General features: G+C 35.8%; 1 protein-coding gene across 1 annotated transcript; it reads left to right on the top strand.

Annotated features, from left to right (window-relative positions):
* Positions 1 to 864: 864 nt before the first annotated feature.
* On the top strand, positions 865 to 11,899 carry LOC129244838 (uncharacterized). Its single transcript, XM_054882719.1, has 2 exons — positions 865 to 1,185; positions 9,626 to 11,899. Exons 1-2 carry the CDS (start codon positions 1,144 to 1,146, stop codon positions 10,616 to 10,618), a joined length of 1,035 nt encoding a protein of 344 aa, XP_054738694.1. The 5' UTR covers positions 865 to 1,143; the 3' UTR covers positions 10,619 to 11,899.
* Positions 11,900 to 13,076: the final 1,177 nt, after the last annotated feature.

Below are 13,076 nucleotides of genomic sequence, written 5' to 3'. Positions count from 1 at the left end.
CCACCACGTCCACCGAAAAATGGGCGCAATGCGCACAACGTTTGCGTTAATGAACACTCATTTTGATAATAAAGTTTTATCATTTGAAGGTGCTGTTCAATCGTGTAACTTGCCATGATGAATTGGCATAAACAACTGAATAATAAACAAAAGATTTGACAGATGTCACCAAAACAAAATGGCTGCCACAGGGCGCCAAAATCGACCCGCGCCAATTGAAACCCCCTTTATTTTATTTTTATTTTATTATACTGGAATTGTGATTTTAAGCTATTTTAGTTTTTATCGTGTAATGAAATATCTTTTTTTTTGCGTGAAGAAAAAACAAGCGAGAAGCCTACAATAAAACACAAAGAAGAAGAAGAAGAAGAAGATTTAAAATCGAAAAGTTTGCTACATTTTCTGCGTGATTGCGTCAAAAAATCGATTATAAACTAAAATTTGCAATACCAGCTTTGCATCACGAAACCCAACCCCAAAGGCACAAATTTCAATGCTTATTTTCCATGTTTTCGAAATGCTTTAAATGTGTATATAAAATTCGATGACGTTATTATTATGAAAGGCTGCAATGCAGGCCGCAATGCGCGTGCGCCTCCACCAAGTTGTTAGAAGCAAACACGCCAGTCTGTCAATGAACCTTATGTACATATGTGTGTATGTAGTGTCCAGTATTGTTGTTTCCACGTTTCCACGTTTTCTGTATTTTCTGCGTTTTCTGCGAGTCCTTTACAGCAGACTTTTTCACCCACAGTTTCACGTGTTTATGCGTGCCAAAATGCAGTCGACGCCGTACTATGAATATGTAATGCCTTCAGTGACGCTACACTTATTCTTAGACGACCGCAGTAGTATTTGCTCGCTTGTTACAGTCGCCACTACGTCCAACCATCAGAAGGTTGGAATTTCTCAAAATATCTACTCATTGCTCTTTATTGGCTCGTGACTCAACCTTAGCCTTAGGTGCTTAGTATTCGCTTATTAAGTAATCGAAAAAAAAAACAACAGAAAAACACAAAAACGCCATAAACGAGAATCAATCAAAATGCGGGTAAATATGATTGCCGTGAAGTATCTGTGATGACAATTGTCTGCGGGAGTGTTCATGTTGCATGTTGACGAAACTCGATAGGAGACGGAAGAATGTCGCAATTACTTAAATTAACAAAGAAGTCGTGTCTGAAGGTAAGCAATCGTACGCTGTTTTCATGCTTAAAAGTGAAAGTTCAGTGGCAGCGTAAAAATCAATAAGTCAAGAAGAAATTTAAAAATTAAAAACACAAGAAGCCGATTGTGCAACATAGTTCACAAGACACGAGGACTGCAATATGCATACATACATAGACACGTGTGGAAAATATGCAAATTTTGCGTATGTAATTACTTGTATGCATGTGAGAATAAATTTTTATTGCACGTCTTTGCGCGAAACGCAAATCGATAAGCACCCAGAAACCATTAAATACTCAAAGCTGACAAATCTACATACATACTCGTACATACATGCATAGGGCGCACTCTTAACACATTCGCGTATTATGAGAATATTCGCTTAGTGGTTGCTTGTAAAAGCCTAAGGAAATCGAAATATGCAGATAAAGGCGAGCGTATATCAAAACCTTCAGAGTGATGCGAAAAACCGCTGCCTAACTCTTCGATGTGCCTAATAACTTGGAGGGGAAAAATCGAAATGTCCCCATGAAACTGGGGTACTTGGGTTGCAATGACATTTGATCTAAAACAGGTGGCTATTTAAAATGAGCGCAGGCGGCAATGAGCTGTCAATTACATACATACAGATTATGATGATTTTTGAAAAGAATAACTTGCAAAGGAGAGTTGTTCAAATCCGATATGCAGTGCTTCACAAAAGTATTCAGAAATATTTTTTCTCGTTTATAAAATATCACAAACACCTTTCACTTCCTATTTATTGCGCAAAAACTACAATAATTCAGTCATTTCATTGTGGTCTATGCTTCAATTTAAATATAAAAATAAATTCAAGCAAAATCGTAACTATATAATGCATTAACTTAAAAAGTATGTGAATTCATGTCCCAAAAGTAGTCGAAAAGAAAAATCCCGGACCTAACAAAGAGAACATGCTTTTTTTTTTGTTCCAAATTACATAGCTTTTTTCAACAACGTCATTTCCATCAAGAAAAAACGCAATCATTCCAGCGTCGCTCTCACATTTCAATACCACTTCTGTGGAACGATTTATCTTTTGCCTCAAGCCCTCAATTTCAGCGATAATCTCTTCATTCGAGCGAAATCTTCTTGCGGCGCCCACTTTTCACAGAGGTTTCTCACAGTCACTTGGTCATGCAATATGAAGCCAACAGGTTCTTTTGATATCTTTACGATGTCAGCAAACTCACGCAATTTTACTTTTCGATCATTCAAAACGATTTTGTACAATAATATAGTTTGTGATTTTTTTGATGCTTTCTAGTGTTACCGCCTCATTTGGACGTCCACTAACTCAAAAAGCGGTGTATTCAATAAAACTGGTGACATCTACGTATTAAGCCTGGGACTTTTCAGCCCATGTGTTATAATTCATAGTATATTTATCTAATATCTAGTAGCATATCCCTTCATTTTAATAACTTCTCTTCATCTGTTCTGCATTGAGAAAAACACAGCTGATATCTCTGCTCATTTCTTGAGTATCGCTGCCTTAAAGCTGTATCTTGACGAGGCTATCCCTCGCTTAATTTTTCTAATAATAACGGCCACATTTTCTCAGGCTTTTTCAGGCTTTCCTGATCAACGAATTCCTCTGCAAAATGCTACGGATGGTAAATGGGTGGTGGAAATGCTTCTTTTTGTGGAATTCGATTTCTCTTTTTTAATGTTTTTCCTTCGTTTCGTAAATTAAATATTATTTTTTTCCTTAAAAGTAATTTCGTTTGAATTTCTACCCATAATAAGAATAATAATTTTGTGTCTGTAGTGTACACAATGGCTGACACAACGATCTGCCCATATTTTAAACAACTTCTCGTATTTTATTACACATCGAATTTTACTAACGGATTGAATGTTAAATTCTACACGCACGTTGCTGGCTTTGTGTGGTGTCTTTGCAAAGCCTTTTATGATTTAAAATTCCGAATACTTATGCGATCTGAATTCAAGTCAGTTCATGTTTATAGCGGTTTATAAGTGTTTTTATATTTATTAAAAAAAAGAGGTTGTCTGTAAAGTCGGTTTACTGACGATAGTTTAACGTGATAACGTCATAAGAAAATACTGATTGAATGGTTGCATCTTTCAAAAGAAAATTTTAATTTTATTTGTTTGATAGATATTTTGTATGGATATAGAGAATGAGTTAACATTAACATAACATAATATACTTTAACATAACATAACATAACATAACATAACATAACATAACATAACATAACATAACATAACATAACATAACATAACATAACATAACATAACATAACATAACATAACATAACATAACATAACATAACATAACATAACATAACATAACATAACATAACATAACATAACATAACGAGCAAGGTAACGGCAATGAGCAAGGTAACGACATATGAGCAAGGTAACACTAATGAGCAAGGTTACGACATATGAGCAAGGTAACGACACATTTTTTCGTGCGTGCAGCCTGTTAAATCGAATTATAAGACGTTATCACGTCAAAATATGAACCCGAGATAAAATAATTTTTTTTTTTTTACTTTCTACCAGGTAAACTAGATTTCCGAATACTCTTGTGAGGTACTGTATATGTACATACAGTATGTCAATAATGACTTTTGACATTGAAAATAAATTCAATTTTTCGACTTTATTTATATTCGACTTCTTTTTTGTACTGATTCATATTTATTTTTATTTTTTATTTATTTATATAAGCTTATACAATGTAAATTTACATATGTACAACCTAAAAAAACATGCAGCGCTAGCATCAGAGGCTATCAGCTGGCTGATTCATATTTATTCACAGCATTTAACGGGAATTAATAAAAAACCTGCAAATTCTTCGGAAAAACAACAACTTAAGCAACAAAGACAAATACTATTTCGACCCTGTCAATAAACTGTTTTTACAAACTTTAATACCGGCTATTTTTTATTAAATCCATAATGTGAATACGTGATTTTTTGATTATTTTAATATTTGGTATGACAATCGTTAGCATTTTGCAGGCGCTTTTTCGTGGAATAGACCAATTTTGTATGTCGTATACCTTCGGTATATCCTGCCGTTCTTCCATTACTATAGTTTTTAAAGCTGCTGCATTCTTTAGATGTCTTTTATGGACTCTTTTCTTTCTTCACGTTTATGTCGGGACTCTGGGCTGGTGTATTTATAACTTTGCCGCAATTATAGAGAAGCCACATCTACACATTACGCTCCTTATGCTTTGGAACGTTAGCTTGGGAAAACTTAAAGCTTGGTTTATTCTCAGTGACAAACCCAAATTTTTTTAGCACTGCCGACTAAGTTTTCTTTTTAATATATGATATTTAAATTTGGCGTCCATTGTGCTGTCAATAAACACCAAGTCTCCTACTCCCTAGTTGAAATGCACCTCCAAACCATAGCGGAAAATTTGCTATGTTTAACCCTTTGGGGACGAGCCGCTCAACGGGTTAACGTCACTGAGGATGAGAGGTATTGGAGCGCGCAGTAAAGAAAATAAATGCGTTGAACGTTATAAAAACCAAGGCTTTATTTGACACAAGAACAATTTTTCATAAAATGAAGAAATATTTATAATAAAACTTCTATTGCGGCTTATGTTAAAATGCCTAAGTGGATTCCTTATTGCACGGATTTCACTTCCACTTGACGAAGTAATGCCGTCATCTTTCGTCTTATGAGATTCAAAGTAATATTCGTCAGAGCTAACGTATCATCTCTAGATCGCTTAACCATCGTGCGTAAGATGAAATATACAACATATAAAAAGCCTGCTTATTCCTCTGGCAGTGACACTGAGAGACTGAATCGAAAAACTAAAATTCATTCGCATTCACATCGTAAGTGTACATTATAAGGAAGATAAGACTTCATCGCTAATGGCCCCGTAAGGTCTTTGAATGAAATCGTGACTCTTTTACTATACCTATGCGTATCTTATCGCTCAGAACTACTGACGTCGCGAGCTTGCAGCTCCGAACTAATTTGAGTGGCTATATGCCGACACTCGTCCCCAAAAGGTTAACTGTCAAATTTATATTTCGATTTTGTAAAGTTGTCAAAGGATTGCACCACACTCTAGGCGGTCCATTGTTGCAATACAGCATTGTCTTTGTCTCGTCGCAAAATATAACGTCGTCCCATTAATCTTTTGGTTTGGAAATGTGGCTCAAAGTAAAAGACTGGCGTTTTTCTACATTTTGTGCAGACGGCAATGGTTTCTTGCGTGCTGATCCCGATGAATATTTGTGGTGCAGTATGGCTTGACGCACTGCTTCATGAGAGACATCAATACCACTCTCCTCGTTGAGCTCCTTTGCAAGTGTTCTGATGGAAATCCTCGGGTTTTGATCCAATTTTGGGATCATGAAGCGTTCTGCACCTCCAGTAATTTTAGTTTTAGACCCACCTGCACGCTTTTGCTCTGATAAAACCCTCTTTTTCCGTTCGATTTATGGCATTATAAACTATCTGACGTGTTACTGAAAACATTCAGACAATTCCTGAACACTTTTACCCAAGTGGCAATTATAATATTATATAATAATTGCGTAGTATCAGAGGGTTATCTCTTGCCTGGTGTTTTAAAAACACAATATTTAAATTTTAGGTCCGAATAAAGCAAACATTTTTCACTGAATGCTAAAACGAAAGCATTAAAGTGCTAAAACGAAAGCACTAAGGCGCATTAATTAAAGGTGATGGCACGAGACCAACAACAATGTTTAGTACGTTTGATTGTTACAGCAAGGTATTGGCGAAGTAGAAAACAAAAAATTAATTCGCCTTGTTTTATTCTGTGCTGACAGCCACAGGGACACGGCGAAAGAAAACAAAAAACAAAGCAGCTGATTTACCAACACCACCTTTAACAAATTCGCCTTGGTAAATCGAAGTTAATCGCGCAACTCATTCTAAAGAAATTGAAAAAGCATAATGTAAAAAGAGTTTATTAACGGGGTCGAAATAGTGTGGTATTTGTTGTTTTAGTTGCTGTGAAATATATGAATCAGTACAAAAAAGAAGTCGAAAATAAATAAGTGCTATTTTTTCCTAATGAAGTCGAAAAATTGAATTTATTTTCTATGTCAAAAGTCATGTATATACCTTCTACTCAAATATGAACGAGACGTTATCAATAAAACGGTCCGCGGATGACATATGGCAAAAATAATTTTTTTGTTTTTTGGTAGGACTGTTAGAAGCTTACATGGCCAATTTCAGCGTGATATGTCACATAGTTTGTTTTCTGTGCCACTGTAAACAAGTCAAGCTCGAGTGTGTTCTTCGAATTTAACGATGGAAATTCAAGTTGAACAAAGAATTTGTTTGAAATTTTATTATTCCAACAAAATTTCGGCTTCAGACGCCTTAAAAATGTTGCAGACAACCTATGGGGACTCTGCTCTATCGCGTGCACGTGCTTTCCAGTGGTACAAATCGTTCAAAGAGGGCCGTACATAGGTTGAAAACTTGCCTCATGTACGTCGTCCAGCAACATCATTAAATGACGAAAACATCCGAAAAGTAAAGGAAATTGTGCTTGAAAATCGCACAAATCGCAAAATCGGTTAACGCTGAATATTATTTAGACGTTTTAAAGCGTTTGCGCGAGAACATTCGTCTTAAAAGGAAGGAAATGTGGTACAACAAGTCATGGTTCTTGCATCACGATAATGCACCAGCTCACACATCACGTCTTGTTCGCGATTATTTGAACAAAAATAATGTTAATATCCTTCCGCAAGCACCGTATTCGCCTGATATGGCTCCATGTGACTTTTTCCTGTTTCCCAAGCTCAAGTTACCGCTCCGTGGAAAACATTTCGAGACAATTGAAGTCATAAAAGAGAATTCGAAGAACACACTCGAGCTTGACTTGTTTACAGTAGCACAGAAAACAAACTATGTGACATATCACGCTGAAATTTGCCATGTAAGCTTATAACAGTCCTACCAAAAAAAAAAAAATTTATTTTTGCCATATGAGCAGAAGTTAGTGTGGCTGCCGTAGCTGAATGGGTTGGTAGGTGACTACCATTCGGAAGTGCACAGGTTCGAGCCTCCGTGCATGAACATCAAATAATAGAAAAAGTTTTTGCCAATAGCGGTCGCCCTTCGGCAGGCAATGGCAAATTCCCGAGTGTATTTCTGCCATGAAAAAGCTCCTCATAAAAACCATCTGCCGTTCATAGGCGGCGTAAAACGTAGATCCCTCCATTAGGAGGGCAAGGAGAAAATCGAGCAAAACACCTGATGGCTCAGTAATCCCTGAAACATTCATAGTAGAGTGCAAAATACTTGGATCACTTCGCATGGAATCGCTCATATACTAGAGGAGCATTTTTATGAAGAGGAAATTATCAAGATCGATCGAATTTGCGAAAAACTGCGTTGTGGCACTTCTAATAATTTGCCAAATAAACAACGAATTGTACATAGAGATTTTCTTTCTACTTTTAAGTAATCCGCTTCGATTCGTTACCCATACAACAACTCGTTTCCATATTTATAAATATGTACAGTGACGGACATAAGTATAGGCACAATAACGACTATGGAATAAAAATCAAGTTTATCTAATCAACAATAACAAAAAGTGTTACATAAGTTACGCATACTCATACATTTTAGATAAGAAATCCAGTTTTAATTTTTCAAAATTTGCAGCGCTTAAACCATAAATTAAAGAAAATCAAAAGTAAAGCAATATTTGCTGGACAAAAGTATAGGCACAGTTCTTTTATATGTTTAAAATTTAAAGACACACTTAAAGGTTAGTACTTCGTGGGAAGGCCTTTTTGTTTTAATACGGCTTTCAATCTATTCGGCATTGAGTGCACTAATTTTTTCATAAAATCTTCGCCAATATTAAGCCATTATTTTTTTAATGATGTTTCAATGCAGGCTTCGTGGAAATCGCACATTTTCTGACTCGTCATTCCAATTCCTTCCACAAGTGGAGGATTGAGATCCGGAGACTGTAGGGGGTGCGGCAGAATATGTGCCGTGTGATAAGCAAGCCACATCTTTACATCATGCGCCGTGTGCTTGGGGTCATTGTTATGCTGAAATGTGAAGGAGCTTCGTAGATTCAAATGATCTGCACTTTTTTGAGATTTTCTTTAAATATACTTAAATAAACTGGTTTGCCCATTAGTCCTTCTGTAAATACAAGCTCCCCCAAACCATTAATCCCTCACCTCCGTACTCCAAACTTGGTGCTAGAATTTTTGCAGCGTCAGCTGTATTGCGTTTTGCCACACAGTTATGCGGCCGTCTGAACGAAAATTATTAAATTTGCTTTCATCTGAAAACAATACATTGTCCCAGTAGCTAGAGTCTGGTTTTCAAAATGTTTTGCATATGCTACCCTTTTCTTTTGGTTGATTACAGATATGAAGGACTTGCGTCTAGCCACACATGCTTTGTACCCAGCCTGTTGCAGTACTCATCTAACTGCTTTGGCATGGAGCTCTTTGCCAAAATCTTGTATTAGCTTGTAATTTTCGAATCATTTTTCACTTTTCGCACAATTTGCGATAGCTCTCGGTCCGTTAATTTGCGCGGCCGATCACTTCGCTGCGAACTTGTGAAATTCGTTTGCCCTTTGAAGCGGTCAACAATGGTGCGAATGGTGAAACGGCTTCGATCCATCATTTCTGCGATCTCCGCAAGCGACTTTCTCTTTTTAATGTAAATATACAGGTACAGGTGTGTGGCGCAAAATTAATCGGGTGGCGCAAAATTAACCATTCAACTTTTTACTAAAAAAAAAAATTATTTTGAATGACGGAAATCTTTATTTTGACCCTTACGTGCTCCATTGCTTGTCTGTTTGTGTGCTGCAGTTGTCTAGCTCACAAGTGTCAAATATGATTGCCGTAGGACGATATTTGCAAATATTATAAATCTTTCCATAATTGATTAATTTTGCGCCACCTGTTATTATTATTTTACGCTGTGATTCTGTGGTTTCCTTTCCTTTTGGACTCACTGTGACAAAAAATCTTACGCAACGCGCTAATTCTCACCGATCTTGCACACAAAACTAATACAATTTAAGTAACGGTATATTAGAACATATGTTTTGTAAAAAAGAGTTGCCAGCTATACACAAAGTGTTAGAAATGGGAAAAGAATGAAAAATTGTGCCTATACTTTTGTCCCCATGAAAACTCACATTTTAGACTCTATCACCTTTCTCGTAACAAATATAATAAATATAAAACTAGGTTTAAAAATTTAATTAGAGGATGAATAACATGTAATTGAAACAAAAACGGAGAACATTACGCAAGGTTGTAATTCCTTAAATGCATGAAGAGAGCTTATTGTGCCTGTACTTTTGTCCGGCACTGTATATATCGGTATTCAGTTAGTTTAACAAACACTCACATTTTTTTTTTATTTTTCACTTTATTCTTTTAGATTTTTCGCAAAATTGCACCTCTCAAGCCGACATCTGCGCAGAAACTTGAAGAGGAAGACGAAATCTCCAATGATCAGCACGGCGTGACATCGTCTTATGAAGAAGCGTCAGCTTCAATACCACAAAACCCGTTAGAAAACGAACTTTATACTAAATCACATAACCTCAATGAAATCAAAACCGTCCAAGATTGCGAAACGTCATCAGCCTATGAGGCTGAGGTGGAAAACTCTAGTCCGACCGACCTTGAAAATACAAAGATATTCCAGTGCCTGACGTCGCGACTATTTTCAGTTTCCGACGGCTACGAGTTTCAACGATTACAGCAACTGCGCAGCGACACTGTCTCCGAGATAGTGGCGTACGAGCCGGAATTTGCAACAAGCGAGATTGTATTCGAAAAAGTCAAGTACAATAAGCACGTGCGCTATTTCCGGCGCACTCCGTCCTGCTTGAGCTTAGATGACGTTGATGACCGCGTGTACAATGAGAGCATACGCTGCGCTGATCCATTGGCTGAACTGCCCAAACGAGCTCACAGTGCCGCCGCAGCACGTCAATTGTGCTACAATGACAGCAGCAACCACCAACCCTCAACCGTCCAATCTATTCCACAGAATATACCCGTATATGTGCCTATGAATGTAATGAGCTTAGAAATCAAGAATCCTGGAAAATTCGAGAGCGTTGTAATTGCGGAGCAGCGCGACCGCTTTGACAAAATGATGCCTATTGTGAAATGGGACATAAATGGCAATTCGCTGGACGACGATTTTTACGTAGGTGGCAGTTGGAATGAGTCTATGGACTTGAATTGGAATGGTTCGGTCGAAAAACCGATTTCCCAATTTAAATTAGATATTGAGTCGCAAAAGTCCAGCTTTCGCTCCAGTTCGACGACGCTGGAAACGTGGTTGGAGGAAGATTTGTTGGGGAGTTCTCTCAATGAGCGACGCCAATTTGCGGCCAATCTATTTCGGCCCAAGGTGTAAAATGAAGCACAAGGCCGCAGGCTAACATTTTGTGAATTCAGTGTACTAATACAAGTATTTCATATTATTTTATTTGCTATAAAAAAAGCAATTATATCTACCTGCATAAATACGGACTTGGTATTCGTAAAGCTTATATTTACATTAAAACTTTGTACCTACAAATGCGAGTATGTCTAAGGAGGAAATTGTGTCTTAAATTAAGCAATAATATTGTAATGATTATTTCGAATATATTTTTCATCTATAAGCGCTCGTTAGTTTATACAAATAAAATGCGACAGTTATGCGTTCTAATTATGTATATGCACACACACACACGTAAACCAACTCATATATGGATTTGTACAAGGAAATTTACCATTTCCCTGGCCAGCGAATTACGGCCGATGCTTTCAGCTGAAGAACTTTAACTCTTTAATTGCTGAAAGAAACTAAATTAGTTGCCTTAAAATAGAAAAAAAATATATTTGTTTTTAGTAATGCATTGATTCTCAATTTATGAAATATTATATAATAAATTTAATATTTTGTCTGTTCACCTTTATTAACCCTGACATCTTCAATTCTTGTTGTTATATATTTGATGCAATTTACCGTCATATTCTTAAGCTGAGCTTCATTAGGTCTTTTAATGTAAAAGTTCCCCAGTAACTTTCAAGTAATTTAAGGGGGAACACCACTGTGAAAATTCAAAAAATCGATTTTTTTTGCATAAATTGTTAGTACTCAAGAAAATTTGGTACAAATTTTAAAGCGAAATTCGCTTTATTCCCGATTCCATGTGCACTTATGTAAGTGAGCGCCCGTCGGTTCGGCCCTGTAGCGCTTACGATACGATGCTTTATTTCAAACGCGTTTTTCTCGAAACGATTTTTTTGATACGGTGGCAACGATTTCTCGAAGACTAATGAACCGATTTTGAATTTCTTTTTTTCAAAATGTTTGTTATCGCATTGGCTATCGCTGTGCGTAGCCGATTTTTAAAATTTTGAAAATAACAATTTTTTTGGGCCTGTTGAAAATCAAAAAAATGGTAAAAAACACACATCGAAATTCAAATCACCACCATTTTGCCAAAAAACCAAAAGAAAAAAAACCCGGCTACGTACAACGATAGCCACTATTGTGTAGATGAATAAAATTTTTGGTTTTTTGATTTCAGATGATTATTCATTGGTGTATCGCTGCCACAAAATGACGTAATTTTTTTTAACTCGTTACGTTTATTTACAGAAATTTGTCAATTTTCAATATTTTTTAATAAAAATTTACATCAATATATATTAGTTTAATACATAAATAATAAATTGCCTTTTGTCAGATCCTCGAATAGACATTTCTACTTACAAAAAAAAATTCCCAAAATCAACTATTTTTTTAACTCTCACAGCGGAGTTCCCCCTTAAGGGGTAACACCACTGTAGAAATTTCAAAAAATTGATTTTTTTTTATAAGCTTAAAAAATTCTTTGAACCTTTTCAAATAGAGAATATAAAGTTTTGTACGTTACCGAAGTCTATTTCATAAATATTTTAAGCTTTTAACCAAGCGTTAGTGACTGCTACCTAACGACTTCTCCAAATTTCCAAACTTTAAACGCGTTTTTCTCAAAACACGTTTTCTGAAATTGGCACGCAGCATAACTCAAACAATTTTAAATATTTTTAATCAGGTTTTTCACTACGTCTGTATAATAATCTTCTTAAGAGAAGAGCGTAGGGGATTTTCGATAGATTAATTTAAACGATTGTTATAATTATTTAAGTGCCGTTATTTTAGTCCAAAATAGAGTTTTTTCCTTCAAATGCTTGCTAATTCCACAAAAATAAATATTTTTTAAATCCCCTACGTGTTTCTCTAGCTATTCTTATCTAGATTAAGAAAAAAAATGTTTCTTTGTTCCAGATTAAAATTTGCACCCTCTGTGCTGCGTGCCGCGGAGCTCTTTCAAGAGAAACCACATTACAAAAATGTCTCCTATGCCGCCATTTTGTAAAATTTTTCGATCAAACTTTGTAGTTTTGTATTTTAGTATATAAGTAATAACTTCCCAAATCAGAGTGATTGTTTTCCCTTTCTTTCTATACAAAAAAAATTCTTTAAAAATCGTGTTTATTTTACGCGTGTACAGTGGTGTTAACCCTTAAGTGATTTTCATGATTTTTTTTTTCATAAGTAGGGATGATTATTTAAGAATCGGACAAGTAATAATTTATTTAACATATATTCAACTATACTGGCACAAGTTTTTATTAAAAAATATTAAAAATTACAATTGTTATTAATATTAATGCAATGACGTCATAAAAACTGATCCATCCTGGTGCCACGATACAGCGGTGAAAACTCATCTGAAAGCAAAAAAACCAAAAAATTCTTAATCTATACATAATTGGCTATCGTCGTACGTGGCGGTTTTTGTTTTATTATTATTATTTTTTGTTTTTGAGAAAAT

Source organism: Anastrepha obliqua, chromosome 4, assembly GCF_027943255.1.
Source record: "Anastrepha obliqua isolate idAnaObli1 chromosome 4, idAnaObli1_1.0, whole genome shotgun sequence".
NCBI classification, from domain to species: domain Eukaryota; kingdom Metazoa; phylum Arthropoda; class Insecta; order Diptera; family Tephritidae; genus Anastrepha; species Anastrepha obliqua.
The sequence above is the reverse complement of the archived record's forward strand: the minus strand, read 5'-3'. Positions and strand labels throughout refer to the sequence as shown.